At 44.8% G+C, this 19,716-nt stretch overlaps 1 protein-coding gene across 1 annotated transcript in view; it reads left to right on the forward strand.

Moving 5' to 3' along the window:
• GARNL3 (GTPase activating Rap/RanGAP domain like 3) overlaps positions 1 to 19,716 on the forward strand; it is a 229,207-nt gene that overhangs the window by 127,779 nt on the left and 81,712 nt on the right. The window contains exons 14-16 of the mRNA XM_075015526.1: positions 3,467 to 3,512; positions 4,565 to 4,671; positions 12,191 to 12,306. Of these exons, the coding sequence (XP_074871627.1) occupies positions 3,467 to 3,512; positions 4,565 to 4,671; positions 12,191 to 12,306 (269 nt within the window). The remainder of the gene's footprint in view (positions 1 to 3,466; positions 3,513 to 4,564; positions 4,672 to 12,190; positions 12,307 to 19,716) is intronic.

The raw sequence follows: 19,716 nt of genomic DNA on the forward strand, positions 1-19,716 counted from the left end.
CGCCACTCCTGGGCTGTCTGGCTCTGGTCCCTGGATGGTGCTGCCACTTATTGTGAAACTGTAAGGGAGAGGCGGTGAGTCATGCCTGCCGCACAGTTCCTAAATCCCTGCCCCTCACCCACTGTGAGCAGCAACCCCCACACTTGGGCCGAGGGACGGGGATGTCTCGGGAGCACAGGTATGTGTGCCCTGCACTGTGAGCCCTGCTGCACAGAGGGGATCCCACATGGGTGGCGGATGCACTGGTCGCAGCCTGGCCCACCTACAAGCCTTCGCACATGTGTGCAGCTCACAGCACTGTCCATGGGGGTGGGTGCTGCCTGCCACCTGTGGGCATGCCTGTAAGCCAAGACCCATACTTCTCTGTGGTGTGTCTGTGGTTGGGCCATCACCTGTGTGACTGACCCGCTCCCAGCTGTGGCAGGGGCAGGCATGTGCCCTTACTGTGCCTCATGCATGCCCCCTATAGGGCTGGCAGCATGCCGGTCCCTGTGCCCAGGGTCTGCCTGCTGTGTCTGGGTGGGACACGCTGCCTTGCACGTGGTTGCATGTGCTGGGACTGCAGCATGGGTTCCTGCCCGACCAGACCTGGCAAGGTTTGCGGCACACCCCGCCTGTGCGCCCAGCCCCCCGTGGCCCAGTGCATGTGACCCATGGGGTACTCACTAGAGGGTCCCTCAAAGAGGTCTGGAGACTCCCTGGATATCGCCTTGCTGGAGGGGCCTGAGTCCAGGGTAATGACAAGTGTCCCTTGGCTGAAATCAGGGTCCATTGTTGGGCTCCAACTATGCTGCTGGCGGGGTCCCCAGCTGCTCCTGTTCCACTCAGGGGGCACTCCTCCTCCATGTGAACAGCTGCTGTGCTGAGGTGCTGTCCTTACCCCCCAGGAGCTGGTGCATCTCTGTGTTGTAGGGGCAGGTGACTGTTCCTGCCCTTGACCTGCGCCGTGCATCCCAAGCCTTCATGTACCCCTTCCTGAGCCTCTTGACCTTTGTCTGCACCTGCTCCCTGGTGCAGGTGAGGTGTCCTCTGTCAGCCAGAGCTGCAGCAAGGCAGGTGTGATCCAGGGCATTGCACGTGTTAGTGCTGGGGTCCAGGAGGATGGACTCCTTGTCCCACAGGCTCAGAAGGTCCTGCGGCTCCAGGCCAGTTAATGATGGGGCTCAGCGTTTGCTGCCCTGGGGTGGGTGCTGGGACCCCTTGGGCTGTTTTCCCAAGAGCTCTGGGGGTCTTGGGGTGTCTGGCTGTTGGCCACTGATTAGGATGTGTGGCTCTGAGGTGTGCTGAACACCTGGTCAGCATGCTGGTGCTTGCCACCCTCTCAGCTTCCTGCCATGGGGCTTCCAGGGCTCCCTGCAGCTTTAAGGGTGGCCGGAGGCATAGGACATAAAGCTGTGATTGCTGTGGAGAGGGCATCCCCCCCCAGCCAGCTGACCGGCACCATGGAGGACCGTTCTGTTAACAAAAGCTCCCCCTGAAGCATCCATGCTTGTCTTTTGTCGACAGAGTCTGTTGGCAGAAGTGTTCTTCCTCTTTGAGGAGAGGCAGAAGGCTGTCCATGAAAGTGCTGAGTTCTGTCAACATACTGTTGTCTGAATGTGTTTTAGTGTGGACACTCTGCAAGTTTTGTCAACAAAACTGGGGTTTGTCGACAAAACTCTCTAGTCTAGATGTAGCTCATGAGAGAGTGACTTTGGTGCCCAGGGCCTACACGTGGGAGATGCAACTTCAAGTGCATACTCCAATTAATATTTAATTATATATGCGAAGTGCAACAGCTTTAACAAGGAGAGTGAGAATTCCTTATACCCTGATGCAGGACACTCACTTGGGAAGAAGAGAGCTGAGTTCCCTCGCCTGCTGTAGGCCTAGGATTTGGCCTTGGGTCTCCCATATACCTGCTCATTGAGCTAAAAGTCATGTTGTGAGTACTTTTTTGTTTCAGAATTGCCTTTTTAACTTCTCTGAAACTTTCTGATTTGGTTTAACCCAAACTAAATTTAATTTTTCTTTTTAACTGGCAGTGAACAGAAAAATGTTTTGTACCCAGCTGTAACCTGCATCTCGTTGTTGTCAAGTTCATGAGGGGTTATTTAAGCTTATTATTATTTAAGCTTATTTAAAAGCTTTCATCATGGGAAATTTGTTTGTTCCTGGCCATGGTACAGAAAGCTTTTGAACCATTAAATGCCTGTGAGCTCAAAACTCTTACAAGGAATGTAATTTTCCTGATGGAAGTGACATCCTCTAGAAGAGTAAGAGCCTAGTCCTGAGATATATAGAACACTTGCAGTTTCTGTAGTGATGCTCACCCCTTCAAGTCCAATTGTCTGATCCATCTTTTTACTAAATTCTTTCAGATACACTGGGGCCACAGACACACCCAAAATTCTTTCCAAAGGTAGTACCTGCATTCCGCATGACTCATTTAATTGTGCAGCAAATATTTTCCTTCCTCACTTAATTGCCAGTCCTGGAAAAGCTCTTCCTTAAAATGGATTTATAGTACAAAAAATGCTCCCCTATTGAAGAGGGTTAAACAAGACAATAATAAAACACCTGAGCACTGGTCATACTGTGCAATCCCCCATGTTACTGTCACTGCTAGAGCTGTGCCACTGGAGATTTATAAGTCTGAATTTTTCTAGTATAGACAAAGCCCAGGGCCTAATGGCAAATATCTTTAGGCTTTATTAGGAGCACTCTAAAAACTCTTTTAAAGTGTGTTCAGATTTGTGTTTTCCTTGACATTGCTTATAGCTCAGAAGGTCATGCAGCTCACAGGTCATGTCAAAGATCATTCAGTGTCAAGGAAATATGCCACAGAAAGATGGCTTTGGTCTGTTTCTGTCTGAGACTTGCATCCACACTGAGTTATCTGGCAATTTTTCTGTCTGCACCATTGCCTAGTTTCTTACCAGAGTCCTGAGTCAGGGCTAGTGGTAGATCTTGCTGCAGTCATGAAAATGTACGGTGCCACACTACTTGATGCACTGATTAAATGAATTATGCTGGAAGAATTTCTAGACATTCATTTTAGGAAACCACTTTGAAACGTGCTTTTAACAATCCCCTTAGCGATCTCTCCCTTTAGACAAGAGCAAGTTATCGTCAACATTATTAAACCCAGCAATGACACGCTAATAGGCTTTTTCTTGTGTATACTGACCACAGAGTTGTGGTGGCCATCATATTAGTGAGCTCAGTTGCTGAAGACAGTTTAAACACAATAAAACTTCTCAATGTGCTTGTACTTTTTAAGCCTTTTCATGTTAAACATTTGAAAGAGATGGCTTACCAGAACCATCTAAGGTGCATAGACTAAAATTATATCAATTATAATAAAACAATTAATATATTTCACCATAATTACATCTGCTTTTTCAACAGAATGGGCATTTTCAAAACACAGGTGAACTCCATAGGCATGAAAATAAAGGATTAATTTCTTTAACTTGCATGGCAGATATTTTTGCCTTAGTGAGATATAATAAACAAAATGATAGTTACAGGTAGGTGCTAACTTTAACCAAATCATTCACTTTATTAATTTGGTGTAACAGTATAAGCAGAAGTAAACCATTCTCGACCTGTCAGCATGAATTATATGATTTTAGGTGATCATGAAAGTGAGTGGGTAACAGTTCCAGGGATGGGCACAATGTAGTTGAGATCTGTGGAAAGTTTCCTTGCAAATAAAAGTTGCATCTTGTAATACGTAGTGCGTTCAACTGTACCTAAGTAGAGAGACTTATGTGCTGATCAACAGTGTGACTGAGAATATACTCAGGTGAGGCATCCACTGTAATTGTTTTCATTCTGTACTTAATTGAAGCTAGGCTTGCAGGAAGGAAAATCTCTCTTTTTATCCATGTTGTTTCTTATAATACTCTAGTTCTTGACCCCTTTTAAGTATGTGCCTAGGTGATAAATATCAGATGAGTAGCCATATTAGTCTGCATCTGGAAAAACAATGAGGAATCCTGTGGCACCTTAAACACGAACACATTTATTTGGAAAACAAAGCAAGCAGTCCTGTAGCACCTTAAAGACTAATAATTTTATTTGTTAGGTAATGAGCTTTTGTCAGAAAGACTCACTTCTTCAGATGCATCAAACAAAATGGGTTTATGCCCAAATAAATTGACCACAGAACTCCTCATTATATTTGCCTAGGGTTTGTGTGGAAAATTGTCTGTAATGCAGAGTGTAAAATAAGGAGGTAATGTACTCAGTGGTAGGATATTGTAACAGAAACACTAAATTTTTAATTTCTTGTCTGTTTGAATAAGGACTAGATTCTGCCACCTCTCTTCTCTGTGACTAGTGTATCATATCTCTCAAGAGTCCACAGAAAGTAAATTAATGTACTAGTTAATGGATTCATGACAGCTTCTGATCCTAGGTGAATATTCTAAGAACATCCATTGAGACCTGTGATGTCAGAAGTGTTGATATGATGTTTCCCAGTAACAATTTCTGGTTCTTGTTCCTACTTAAGCACTATGCCTGGTATTCTTTGTATGTGACTTTCAAACCAAATAAATGATAATTCTTTCATTAGGCTGAAAATATTTTCAGAAGAAAGTGTACCTCTCTTTGGGCCTCCCCTTCCAACTCCACCTGTGTTCACAGATCACCAGGAATTCAGGGACTTTTTACTTGTGAAGTGTAAGTCTTTTTGAGGTCAAAGAGACCACTTTAAACTCTTAGTCTGGTACATATGAATCTGCACTTCACACTTCTTTGGGATACTGTATATTGTAAATAATATTTTGCTATGCAGTGTTAGGTTTGTATATTTTTTTTAAGTTTGGCTAGTCTAACATCAGTCAAATGTGTATCCCCTCAAACATTTCTTTTTGGTTTTGATAAACACTGAACTCCCATGCAAGTAGTGATTACCAGATACAATCTGGTTGGAGAATTTCAGAAGTATTTGTCTAGATGAATTGGTCATTTTTCCGAAGGCGTTTTCTTAAGAACAAAGGAGACCTGATATATACAAACATATTAATCTAATGCCATTTAATATATTTAGCAATAAAAGAGGCCATACTGGCAGCATTGGATAATAATTATTTACAAAAAATGTCCAGTTTGGAAAACAGTATGTTTCAGTGCTGTTAATGAATATTTTAGTGCTGTTTTAAATCAGAGCCTGATGAAGGAATTCAGTCGTAATGGACACATTCAAATTGTGACCTGCTGGACAAAGGGGGCACCTGAATACTCAGATTTTTGTAATTCAGTCTTCTGACTAATAGGAACTTGGCTGAGAATTTACCAGTTTATTTTGTGTAAGTTACTAAAGAATATGGGTTGGTATTTAAATGGAGTAGTGCAGTTTCCTAACTTGTTTACCATACAGGAGATTATTGAATTTTGTGATTGAGATCAGTGATTGCTCATTGCCCTTTAATGTTAGAGGAATGAATTTAGTTACTCTTTTCAAATCCCATTGGAAAATGGCAAATTGCTTAGTGTATGGCAAACCCTTTTGTCAATTACAGCCGTATTTGACAGTGTTTGGGCCTCACATTGAACGTAGCAGAGCCAGAGGAACTCTCTGACCTTTCCAATATAATTCTAAATTCTTCTGTGAGAGGTCCCCGTGGGTGCTCCACATCAGGTGTCGGGCTCGCCCCAGTGCCACAGCTCAGAGATTTTCAAGCCGTAGGTCATCGGATCGTGCATGCACAGAGGTGTGCTGGGCCCTTTGCACACTTTGTCACGTGCATGATCCAGTCCATGCCAGTTCCTCTCAACTGCCAGCAGCTGCAGATAGACTTCGCTTATGCTCCAACTTGCATCTGAAAAGGTAAATCCATTCATTATATTATTACCCTTTTCAAGTTTTTAAGAACTTTTAAGAACTTTTTACTGTATATAGTTAAAAAAAAAAAAGCGGGGGAGAGACACAGAGAAAGAGGGAGACAGAAGACAGAGCTATCAGGGTTTTTTTATTTTTTTTGCATAATAGTTCAGTTTGTTCAAGAGTTATCTAGAGGCTGTTCTTATCACCTGTTAAGTATCCTTTTGTTTATAGTTAAGCAGTGTTAAGTACCCTTGTTTAAAAAAGAGAGAGAGAGAAGTAGTAAAAGTACTGTTAAAAAAAAATGGCCCTATCTAGGTTTAAGAAATGTGAGTCATAGAGTGAGGCCATGCCGGACTCTGACAGCCACAGCAAATGCATCAGCTGCCTGGGCGAGGCCCATGTGCCTCAAAAATGCCCCCACTGCTCTAAGCTTACCACAAGGGCCAGAAAGGACAGAGAGATGAGGCTAAAGATGATCCTCTTTGATAGGGCTCTTCAGCCTACAACATCTGAATTGATGTACATCATTGCCTCACAAGTGAAAAGCAGCTTTCTTTGCTTCCTCTGGTCATAAAAGAAAGAGAGCATCTCCTACTCGATCCTTGCTGGTGTTATCTACGAGCAGGATGAGCGAGATTTAAAGCTATGACCCCTCTGCATCGAAAGGGGACGAACGGCCTAAAGAGCAGACGGCAGCATCTGTGACTCAGACACACATACACACATCAGAACCGAAGAGCCTGCATGTCTCTAAATGACCGGTGCTGGAGGCTACGGCACCAAGACAACATCTCAGGCACTGAGAACAACTTTGGAACTGGAGGCACCTGGACACAGACCCATGGCAGCGAAGATCTCTATGTGCACGGAACTGAAAGCTTCAGAATCAGGGCCCACACAAACAACAGTTAAGCCAACAACACCGACGGACTCCACACACAGGCCTGCAGCACCAAGTATGATACCAACTGTGTTGGCACCAGTCCAGTCAGCTCAAGGACCAAGGAAAGCACACTCTAAAACACACCACTGTAGCCCTTCTCCATACTTGATCATTATATCATTACCTCTATCTCCAAGCTCTCCCCTGAAACCATTCATACCAGAGTTGCCTTTGACACCTCCATCACCTTTTCTTAGACCACTGTCTCCCTTCCTAAGACTGCCTTCCCCTTGGCTCAGGCACCCCTCGCCTACTTCTCAGCAATCACACCAACTACAGGAATATTGCCATCAGGTATCTCCACCTCCTTCTCTATCATCAGGGCAGTCTCACGGTACTCATTTCACCATCACACCTATAGGCGACATTTGCGATCCCGATCTTCCTTGCCAGGATCATGCCTTTGCTATTACCCACTCTCATAACATCGAGATGGATATCACTGGGGCCGTTACTCTTCCAAATGCAGAGACAGATCTCCAGACTCATGCCCCTCAAATAGACAATCTTCATCTTCCCCTCCAAAGAGACACTGTTTCTCCAAGAGAACATTTGGAACCAGCTATTGATGCCTCTTCAGAACACATAGGGGAGTAATTACAAGAAGTGGTTGAAGAATAGAGGCCTACCAAGCTGATGCTTCGTTGTCATCCCTGGATGAGGCAGTTTTCCCCGGTGATATATCCCCTCTGGATGATCATAGGCAATTCCAGGAACATTTCAAGAGGGTTGCTCAATCACAGGACATACAGGTTGTGGAGGTGCAGGGAAAGCAGCACAGGCTCCTCAAGAACCTAAGGCCCCCAGCATCATCCAAGATGGCCATTCCATTGGATGACACTATTGCAGAGGCTGCTACAAATATTTGGCAAACTCCTGCTTCCATCCCACCAGCCAACAAGAGAGTGGACAAAAAGTATTTCGTCCCCTCGAAGGGGATGGATTTCTGTTCAATCGCCCCCAACCAAACTCTCTCATGGTAGAATCTTCCCAACAGAGATCAAAGACACCACAATATAAGTTTACAGTGTCTGACAAAGAGGATAATAGACTTGTCCTATTCGGGCGAAAGGTGTACTCATCTTCCACCTTGTTATTATATATGGCTAACTGTGCTGCACACCTTTCCAGTCATAACTTTGATGACTATACAAACTCACATCCATCATGGCCTATCTCCCTGATGATAAGAAACCCATTCTAAAATCAGTAGTACAGGAAGAGTATGCTGCCTCCCGCACAGGAGTCCAATCTTGCTTGATGTTGCAGATACAGCCTCATGATCAACCACCATCCAGTGTCAACAACCATCTCACCACCTGTTTTGCCACCACCTCAGACTATTTTATCAGCAGTGGAAGAACATTACTACACACAAATAGGTGCTGGAAACCATCTCTGCAGGGTACATCATCCCATTCTGCACCCTACCACCAACCAACCCCCAACTCAGCCCCTCTTCGGGGACCTCTCTCATGAGACTTTGTTAAAATGCAAGGTCGATCACCTCCTATTGATAGGAGCTGTGGACAGTGTTCCGGATGAATTTAAGGGAAAAGGGTTCTATTCCCGTTACTTCCTCACAGAGAAGAAGACAGGGGGTTAGAGATCAATATTGGAATTTATGGGCTGTCAACTGTTACCTTCCCAAACAGCATTTTAAGATGGTCACCTTTGCTTCTATAGTTATAGCACTGGATGATGGGGACTGGTTTGCAGCCCTCGACCTACAGGACACATACTTCCACATAACCATTCATGCTGCCCACAGGCATTTTCTTTGTTTCACATTGGGCACAGAACATTTTCACTACAAAGTTCTGCCCTTTGGCCTGCTGTCAGCCCCCAGAGTTTTCACGAAGATACTCTCAGTAGTATCAGCTTACCTACGCTGCCAAGATGTCTTCATTTTCCCGTACTTGGATGATTGTCTCTTAAAAAGCAACTCACATGTGGACATACTTCTCATGGTAAACATTACTATAAAGACACATTTCAGTCTCTGAGTCTCATCATCAATTTCCAAAAATCGACCACCGAGCCCACTCAGGACATAGAGTTCAGAGAGGCTCTCCTGGATTCCACCACAATGAGGGTGTATTTACTTATTTCTCATTTTCGCACTGTCCAATCATTGATACAAGTTTTGTTACACAACCCCACAGAGCAGGTAGTAACTTGCCTCCAATTTCTGGGACACATGGCCGCCACCACATCTGTGGTGCAAAACACCAGACTTCACTTCCGCTGCCTTCAGCATTGGCTGGCGACAGTATACAAAACATACCACTCACAAGAAGATGTCGTCAACCACAGAGGTATTAAAATCCTTGCAGTGGTGGATGGACCCCAGAAACCTACTGTCTAGGATCTCCTTTCGTCAGCCCCAGACTGCTGTTTTTGTTACAAGAGATACTTCCAGCATAGGTTGGGGAGCACACATTGGAGACAAATCAGTGCAAGGGCGGTGGTTGCAATGGGAGGTTGCTCTGCACATAAATGTGCTGGAACTAAGAGCTGTGTTCAATACATGCAAGCACTTCCTACAGTATATACAGCACACGGTAGTCAGTGTCAATACCGACAATATTACCACGAATGTACATCAATCGACAAGACGGAGCCAGATCTCATACACTGTGTGTGGAGGTTGTTTGCCTATGGAACTGGTGCATTGCAAACTACATAGTCCTGAGGGTCTCATACTTACCAGGCATCAGCAACGTGGCAACAGACCTGCTGAGCAGGCACTTTGCACCCAGTCACAAATGGGAGATCCGTCCTGAACTACTTTGCCACATCTTCAGCAGATGGGGATTTCCTCAAATAGACCTGTACGTGACCTGCAACATCAGGAAATGCCCTCAGTTTTGCTCAAGGGCAGGTATTGGTCTGGACTTCCTAGGGGACGCTTTTCTCATACCGTGGAAGGGACCCTTGCTTTATGCATTTCCTCCTCCAGTACTTATTCACAAGGTTCTGGAGAAGGTGAGGATAGAAAAGGCCAACTTGATACTCATAGCCCCCACATGGGACTGTCAGCGTTGGTTTTCCCTGTTACAAAGCATGTCATGTTGCCCTCCACGTCCCCTCCTTATTGTCCAAGACCACCTCACGCAGAATTGAGGCACTCTGACCCACCCTCAACCACAAGCATTATGCCGCGAGGCGTGATTGATTCTTGGCTCAGTGCCTCAGGGGCCTTATACTCAGAATGAGTTAAGGAGGTTCTACAATATAGCAGACGAACCTCCACACGAAAGACCAATGTATACAAAAGGAAGTGTTTTACCTCGTGGTGCTCATTCGAGCAGCTACACTCTCTAGAGTTCCTGTATCTACAATTTTAGGTTATCTACTGGACTTTAAAAAAGGGGGACTCTCTTGACCATTGTTAGAGGTCCACCTGGCAGCTATATCGGCTCTGAGACGTACTGTGGAAGGGTCAACTGTTTTCACTCATCCTGTCACGATGTGGCTGCTAAAAGGTGTCACAAATTTACACCCTTCTTGAAAGCCAGTTTCACCCTCATGGATTCTGTACCTGGTGCTAGACACACTGTCTAGGCCACCTTTCAAACCCCTAGCCACCATTTCACCTCGCTTACTTACTTTAAAAATGGCATTCCTCCTGGCCATCACATCGACCTGTTTGTTTAGCGAGTTGGCTGCAGTAATGGTGACTCCACCCTATACAGCCTTCTTCAAGGGTGCGGTGATATTATGTTTACATCCTGCATTCCTTCCCAAGGTCTCCTCAGAGTTTCATATAAATGAACCGATAATCTGACCGTCTTTCTATCTTGAGCTGCATGCCTCAAATAAGGAAATACGGGTTCATGCACTTGATGTGAGAAGGGCATTAGCCTTTTATATAGACAGAGTGAAACCTTTCTGCAAAACAGACAGATTACTTGTGTCTCTTGCACGAAGATCGAAGGGCAAAAAATTATCATTGCAAAGGATCTCAAACATCATCACATCTTGTATTAAGGTGTGTTACTCATTATGTAAAACCACCTTATCAGCTCCGTCCAAAGCTCACTCCACCAGGGCAATGGCGACTTCGGCAGCCTTTTTCAGAGGAGTTTCCTTGAAAGACATTTGCAGAGCAGCAATGTAGTCATCCTATGACACGTTCACCAAACATTATGCAATCCATCAGCACATGGAAGAAGATACATGCCTTCCGGCAGCAGCCCTCTAAGGGGCAAGCTACACATAACTCCGGTACCCACCTCCATGCTTTGCGGTCACTACTGTGTAGTCAACTGATGTGGAGCACCCGTGGGGACCACTCGAAGAAAGAGAAGTTGCTCACTTGTGTGGTAACAATGGTTCTTTGAGATGTCTCCCCATGGGGGCTCCACTACCCACTTATTCCTCCCCGCTTTGGAGTTCTGCTTTGTTTTTCAGATGCAGTCGAGGTGGTTTTTCAAGGAACTGGCATGGACTGGATTGTGCATGTGACTGAAAACGTGTGAAGGGCCCTGCGCGCTCCTGCACATGTCAAATCCGATGATATACAGCTTGAAAATCTCTGAGCTGCAGCGCTGAGGCATGCCCAACACCTGATGTGGAGCACGCACGAGGACACATCGGCTGGGACTCCACCAGCAGCCCCCTTTTGAAAGGGGGATGCTAATGAGCCACTTCGGCAGATGCTAATGAGGTGCTGCCATGCATATGCAGCACCTCACTAGCATAATGGTGGCTGCGCGCGTTTCAAAAGTGCCACTTTCGAAATCCACACTGCTAGTCTAGAGGGGGGCCTTTTGAAAGTGCCTTCTTCCCATTTGGTTTTGGGAAGAAGGGGCTTTCAAAATCCAGGGGTGGTCCTTTCAAAAGGTCCCTGTCTACATAGCCGGTGTGCATTTTGAAAGTGGCATTTTGAAATATACGTGGCAACGCCTCATTAGCATCTGCTGAAGTGGCTCATTAGCATCCCCCTTTCGAAAGGCGGGTGCTAGTGTAGCTATGGCCATCTCGAAGAACCATCGTTACCACACAAGTGAGTAACTTCTCTGTATAAGGCAAATAGACAGCCTGTGACATTGACAGTACAGTGGTACCTTTTTTTGTCATATATCAAAGAACTTCAGTACATAAACTGAGATTCAGGAAATGGTTCTTTTTAAAATTAACTGTAAAGAAGTATCTTTCTGGAATTTACATACTTGTTTTTATGTTTATGAGATGAATGATACTAACAAAATATAGTTTAGATGCTCAAAAGCAAATAGAGTTAAACTTTTCATAGTCAAGATGATTTAACGATTTGAACTTTTAGTTCAAAATATCCAGAAGTGTGAAATAAATCCAAATGAGCAAGTTTTCAATTAATATCCTTATGTGAAGCCAACTTGGATTTAGTAAAGAACATGAAACCCCTTTAAGTAACACATCCTCCATTATTTAATATGTTTTAGTAATTAATGGGGAAAAAGCCACCTTGGAAACCCCAACGTTTGCTCAGAAACGGCAGCGCACTCTAGACATGCTGATTCGCTCTTTATACCAGGACCTCATGCCTGATCTATACAAGGTAAATCCAAGCCCTGAGTGACCTTTATGCACTTCATGTCCTTCCAGTGGCATATTGACTGGCCTGTTGCTCAAGAAGACATCCACCCTGGTTAGTAATGGTTTGTATACAGTAAGCTGGACAGCAAAGGAGGGTTTTTCCTTTCTACATTTTAATTGCAGAAAATCAGCAATAAGTCATAAGAACAGCCCTCCACTTAGTAGACTGCTGAGAATTGCTTACCTAGAACCTTTGAAGTCCAGCCTCAGTTTGAATCTATATACCTCAAGATGTATTGCCAGAGTCTCACAGCAGCCAACTGGCCTGCTGACCGTACTTATGGTAGTAACAGAAAGCTGTCCAAATAAGAGGCATCCAGTGTGCTCTGGAATGTGTGCATTATGCTTCAACCCCTCTTGACTCCTGACATCTGACTTCTGGTTCTGATTGCAGGTATGTGTTCTACTTCTTATCTCCTATTACCTTGATTCAGCTGATAGCTTTATGACTGTGGACTCTAGCTGTGGCCAAGAGGTCTGGCTGCCAATGATCCAGCTGTGATACTTGGTGTCATTCATGTAGCTCTGATTCAGGACACCAGTGTCCAAGTTTTGACACTACATAAAAAGACAAGAAGGAACAAGAATATTTCTCCACATGCCTGAAGGAATTCTCCTCCAGGAATCATGGGGTTTTTTTTAGCATTACATCAGTCTCATAGCCCTACACTTACCTGGGGTTCAAGTCAATTAAGGTGACAATTCACTAAAAGATAGCTCCAGAAGCATTCAGCCTTTCATACAAAAGTTTCAATGTGGGGTCATCTCTGCAATACCTGTTTATGACCATTTTAAACATTTTGATCCAGGGACTCTCATAGATGTATTTGCTGGGACAGGAATCTGCTGCATGCTTTTCCCTGATCACACTAATTACCAGGCTCTTCAAGAATCTAATAAAGGACAGAGGTCAAGTTGGCCTAACAGTCCCCAGGTGGGTGTGTCAGTTTTGGTATTCAGGTATGGTACAATTTTCAATTCAAGTTAAAACAATGAGAAGTCCAGTGGCACCTTATAAACTAACAGATTTTTTGGAGCGTAAGCTTTTGTGGGCAAAGACCCACTTCATCAGATGCAAAGAAGTGGGTTTTTGACCATAAAAGCTTACGTGCCAAAAATCTGTTAGTCTATAAGGTGCCACAGGACACTTGTTTTTGTGGATACAGGTTAACATGGCTACCCCTCTGATAAAATTCAAGTTACTAATCAGTCTGAACATCATACTTTAGAAGCAATAAATGGTTTTACACCCAAAATTACACAGGAATGGCCCTATTGGGTCAGCCCAAAGGTTCATTTAACCTAGTATTCTGTCTTCTGACAATGGGCAATGCCAGGTGCCCCAGGGGGAATGACCAGAACAGGTGATCATCTAGTGACACATCTCATTACCCACACCCAACTTCTTGACAAACAGAAGCTAGAGACAGCATCCCTGCCCATCCTCGCTAGTAGCTATTTTGAGTGGAACTATCTTCTATTAATTTAGCTAGCCCTTGGCCATTATCTTTGAAGACTTGTGGAGACCAGGAGAGATCCTGGGTGTTTGGAAAAAAGGCAGATGTAGAGCCCATCCTTAAAAAAGGAAAGAAGGACAATCCAGGGAACTATAGACCAGTCAGCCTTACCTCAGTTCCTGGGAAAACAATGGAGGGGATCCTCAATGAATTCAGTTTGGTAAACTTGGAAGAGGGGAAAGTGATCAAAAGTAGTCAACATGGATTCACCAAGGGCAACTCCTGTCTGACCAATCTGACTAGCTTCTATGATGAGGTAACAGGCTCTGTGGACATGGGGAAGTCAATAGATGTGATATACCTTGACTTCAGCAAACCTTTTGATACAGTCTCCCACAACATTCTTGCCTATAAGTTAAGGACGTATGGATTGGATTTAGGGACTATAAAATGGATAGAAAGCTGGCTTGACATTTGAGCCCAATGGGCAGTGATTAGTGGCTCAATATATGAGTGGCAGTTGTTTTAAAGTGGAGTGCCCCACGGCTCAGTTCTGGGGCCAGTGTTGTTCAACATCTTTATTAATGACCGGGATGAGGGACTGGATTGTGCTCTCGGTAAGTTTGTGGATGACACCAAGCTAGAGGGAAAGGTAGTTATGTTGGAGGGTAGAGATAAGATCCAGAGTGACCTGGATAAATTGGAGGATTTGAGTCAAAAGAAATCTGATGCAGTTCAACAAGGAGAAGTGTAGAGTCCTGCACCTGGGGCCTAAGAACTTCAAGCATTGTTATAGTCTGGGGACCGACTGGCTAAGCAGCAGTACAGCGGAAAGGGACCTAGGGATTATGGTGAATGAAAGACTGGATATGAGTCAACAGTGTGCCCGGGTAGCCAAGAAGGCTAACAGCAAATTGGAGTGCATTTGGAGGAGCATTTGAGCAGATCTAAAGAAGTTATTGTTCCCCTCTATTCAGCAATGGTGAGGCCACATCTGGAGTGTTGTGTCCAGTTTTGGGCCCCTCAGTATAGAAAGGATGTGGGTGTGCTGGAGCAGGTTCAGCAGAGGGCAAAGAAAATGATTAAGGGGCTGGAGCACATGACCAAGAGGAGAAGCTGAGGGATTTGGTCTTATTTAGTTTGCAGAAGAGAAGACTGAGGGGTGATTTAATAGCAGCCTTCAGCTTCCTGAAGGGGAGCTCTAAAGATGGAGAGAAACTGTTCTCAGTGGTGACAGACAGCAGAACAAGGAGCAATGGTCTGAAGTTACAGAAGGAGAGAAGCAGGTAGGCTGTTAGGAAAAACTGTTTCACTAGGAGAGTGGTGAAGCACTGGAACGCATTGCCTATAGAGGTGGTGAAATCTCCATCCCTAGAGGTTTTTAAGTCCCGGCTTGACAAAGGCCTGGCTGGGATGACTTAGTTGGGGTTGATCCTGCTTGAAGAATGGGGCTGGACTCGATGACCTCCTGTGGTCCCTTCCAGCCCTAGCTTTCTATGATTTCATTGTATTCAAAATGTTCCTTGAGTCAGAGATGGAGAAAGTAGGCTTCCAGATCACCAGAGAACAGTATCATGTTTGTGTGGGTGGAGGGGGAAAAAAGAGAGTCCCTGAGATAGGTCAAAATCTTCTGCTAGGCTAAGTGTGTAATTGGATAGGCTGACAATATTGTTGGGTGAATGAAGGGTACCACTATTGTGGCCTCACGTGGCAAGTAAGTGAACATTGTAAATCTCCTGTCTTGTTTTAGTAAAGTCCAGCAACGTGGAAGTTTGTGTGGAAGGTTGTTGGGGTTTTTTTTGTTTGTTTGTTTGTTTTTTGTTTTTTGTTTTTTATTTTGGAGTCTCCAATTTTGAGAGCTCTTTTCTGATGTTTTCCTGTTTGCTGTACAGGATGCTGATCAGGCTAAGCTACGATGGGAAGGGATAGTGTCCTTAGCCTCTGTTTGTCAAGCAACTGGGAGTGGGTGAAGGGATGGATCACTTGATGATTACCTGTTCTGTTCATTCCTCCTGGGGCACCTGGCATTGCCCAATGTCAGAAGACAGAGCACTGGGTTCGATGAACATTTGGTCTGACCCAATATGGCCATTCTTATGTAATTTTGGGTGTAGAACCATTCATGGCATATACTACCTTAGATGAAAGAAGGAAGAATGGTCAATTACCTTGCTGGGAGTCATAGCCAATGGCGTTGTGAGGGAAGTGCTTGTGGATGAGAACAGTGTGTACTGTGCAGTCCTGTGTGGCCACATCATGGCTGCTTCTGAGTGTGGCACAGAGCTAGGGCAGGGAGAGCCTGCCATGGTCCCACTGCTGAGAGCCACATGTGAGGTAAGTGGTGCCTGGTAAGAGCGCACAACTCTGACTCCCTCCTGCACCGCTACCTCTTCCCAGACTTAGGACCCCCACACTGAAATGCCTGTCCCATCCACCAGCCCCTCTTGCATTCCAACCCCATTACCCAGCCTCAATCCCACTGCCACAGCCAGGCTTCCTCCCAACATCCAACCCCCTGTTCCAGGTTGGAACCCCCTCAGGCACTCCAAGCCTCTCCCAGGGCTGGTGCCCTAGCTCTAGCTCTGAGCCTACTCCTGCAATCCAAAACCCTCACCCACATTTGGGACCTCCTTCCACACCCTGCATCCATTACTTCTGGCCCCACCCTGGACCCTAGGGAAAGCCCTAAGCATCAATGCCTTCCATTCTCCGTGGCCCAGGAATGTTTCTGTGGGTCACTGAAAAAAAGGCACCCCAGCCATATTTTATATCTTCAGGAGATGGGCTTCAGGATGTGCATAGTGCATGTGTGATGCTAACAGACACTTTTGCCAAAAAGAATCTGATATTTCATACATGGAACCTATTCCCACCTATGGACAAAACATCTTCAGGAACCTCAGTTGCTATAAGGTAGGTAATCATTCTTTTTCTCACAGCTGAAGAATAAGTACAGTAGGGTTTCAACATTCGCAAACTTAAGGTTCATGCATTCAATTATTCATGAGCAGCTGCTTCCACCGGGGCTCCGCGCAGGAGCACTGGCAACCTCCGCTTCCCGGTGCTCTGGGGTGGGGAATGCCAGCAGCTGCTGCTTCCCGGGGCTCTGGGCAGGAGTGCCAGCAGCTGCTGCTTCCCTGGGCTTTGAAGCAGGGAACGCCGTCATCCACCGCTTTCCTGGGGCCACAGTGCAGACTGCCATATTCACGAAATTCAACATTCCAAGGGTTCTCAACATGGAACCCTAGCAAATGTTTTAGACCCTACTGTAGCTGGTAGATTAAAAAAATATATATTACTAACTAGTGTCACCCTGTACTGATGATAATGTCAGAGATTAACACACCAAAAAGAACTGTGTTAGTTGCTATCAAAAGAAAGAGGAAATCATAGTGACTGTGTGATGCACCTTTCCTTCACTTTCTGTGTGCAAGGCCTACTTAGAGATCCTTGAAGCAAGGTTACTTGTTTGTATCAGTGTATAAAGAAGGGTCACAGAGGGAGGTGTCTTTGTCCAGCTTATGGGAAACAGCCGTGCCATTCACTGAGTTGAGGCCACTGCAGTGAGCACACGTTAGTGGCCTTAGTAGCCATTGAGCTTGGGCACTAACACTGCGTCATCGACGCTGGGATCACCAGCGCTGTCAGTTGTTAGCTGCATGTGTATGTTCTCTCTGCTTGTTGCCCTGGCCAGATAGCCTGCAGACAAGGCTTTGATTGAACTGCCCAGTAAGACCACAGGTTCTGTTCAGTGTCAAAGCCAGTTGGCCAAGTTTATTGTCAACAAAACACTGATGCAGATAAGTTAGGTATTGCCACTTTGACTTGCTTAGTTACCACCCTTTACCTTGTACACGTTAGATCAAGTAAAACATCTCTATCCATTTCCCTGTCATCCTGACCTTATCTTAAGAGAGACCAGTGCATCCTAAATCTTCAGTGAAAGTGCTTATACCATACGGTAGAACCTCAGAGTTACAAACACCGGAGTCACAAACTGACCACTGACCCACACACCTCATTTGAAACTGGAAGTACACAATCAGGAAGCAGCAGTGACTAAAACATAAGCAAATACTCTATGGCCCCTTTTCATCTCAAGAGAGGGTGGTTAGCAGCAGCGGTGAGGATCTATGGGCAGTGTTTGAGTCTGCAGCTTCTCTCATGGCTTATCCATCCAATATTGGATTTGCACTGTCAATTGCAATAATCGTGTGTCAGTCTATTTCCGGATTCTAGAGTGTGAGAGCTTTTCCTGGTAAGATGAAGTTCTTTTGCATGACTTGCACATATACTATCAAAGGATGATGTGCCCTGTCATAGCAATTGTCACCAGGTATTTCAATCTGATGATGCAGATTCCCAGGAATTGAATTCGATGTTGAATTTTTTCATGGCGTTTTTGCATATATCCTTGAATCTTAGCTTTTGTCGTCGTCTTGTTCTTGCCCCACATGACAGTTCACCAAAGACGGTTTCTTTGGGAAGACATTCGTTACCCATTCTTCTCACATGACCAAGCCATTGTAGTCTTCTGCTGTTGAGGAACGCTGTGAGGCTGGGTATACTAGATTGTGACAGGACATCTGCATTTAAAACTTTATCTTGCTTCTCTGCTTTGGTTGTTAACACCTCCACATTAGATGCTGACAATGGGCCACATCCCTCCTGACTTATGTAACTTGTTTTTAACTCTTGATACAAACTACTGATAATGGGCCATTTCCACCCTGACTGAATAGATCTTGTCAGCTCTGGCCCTCCAATTTACTGGGAGCCCACTCTTTTAAATACCCCTCTGAAACCCCCACCCCCACTCATGCATCTGATGAAGTGGGTCTTTACCCATGAAAGCTTATGCTCCAAAATATCTACTAGTCTATAAGGTGCCACAGGACTACTACTTGTTCTCGAAGATAGACTAACATGGCTACTGCTCTGATATTGTGCCAGTTGATTTCCATAATTCTGCAGAGGCAGTGAAGATGCAAGGTGTTCAGTTTTTTTCTCCTAGTTCAAGTAGGTGGTACATATCTCAGATCCATATAGCAGATACTCAACACACATACCTGGTAGATTAGTATCTTTGTTTTCACTGTCAGCTTGGGATTGTTCCTTGCTCATTTCGTAAGTCTGATAAAAATAGTAGCTGCCTTTCCAATTCATTGTCCATGGATAGGTTTTGGTGACAGTAAATCCAAGGCAAGAGAATTGTTGAACCACATCTAATGGGCTGTTATCCAGAATCACAGTGGGTTGCTGAGGTATACCTTGTGTGAATACAAGAGTTTTCTTCATGCTTATGTCAATGTAAAACAACTTGCAGCCTCTGAACAGAGAATCCATCAGTGACTGTAGCATGCCTTCATTATGAGCGACGAGAGCTGCATCATTTGTGAAGAGGAGCTCCCTAATGAGGACTTTCTTGACCTTAGTTTTGGCCTTGAGTTTTACCAGGTTGTAGAGGGAGCCATCTAATCTTGTGTGGAGAAATACATGACTGCATGAGTTTTTAAGTGCACAATTTAGTTGAAGTGAGAAGAACATGTCGAAGAGAGTAGGGGCAAGAACACACCCTTGTTTTGAATCCACTATTCATTGCAAACGGTTCACATGTAGATCCATCTTATTGCACTGTTGTGTTCATGTTTTCGTGAAAGGATCTTATGAGCTTGAGTTGGTGGTCAGCTAATCTTGGTTAATACTCTGTATAGTCCTGATAACTGTGTCAAACGTCCTTGTTAAGTCCACAAATGCTATGAATAATGGCTTTCCTTGTTATCTGCATTTTCCTATTGTTGAAGGGAGAAAATCATGTCCATTGTTGACCTGCCAGCCCTGAGGCCACATTGTGTTTCTGGATAGATTTGATCTGCAAGTTTTTGCAGGCACTTGAGAATGACACAGGCAAATAC

The sequence above is a fragment of the Carettochelys insculpta genome, chromosome 21 (genome assembly GCF_033958435.1).
Source record: "Carettochelys insculpta isolate YL-2023 chromosome 21, ASM3395843v1, whole genome shotgun sequence".
Classification (NCBI taxonomy): Eukaryota; Metazoa; Chordata; order Testudines; family Carettochelyidae; genus Carettochelys; species Carettochelys insculpta.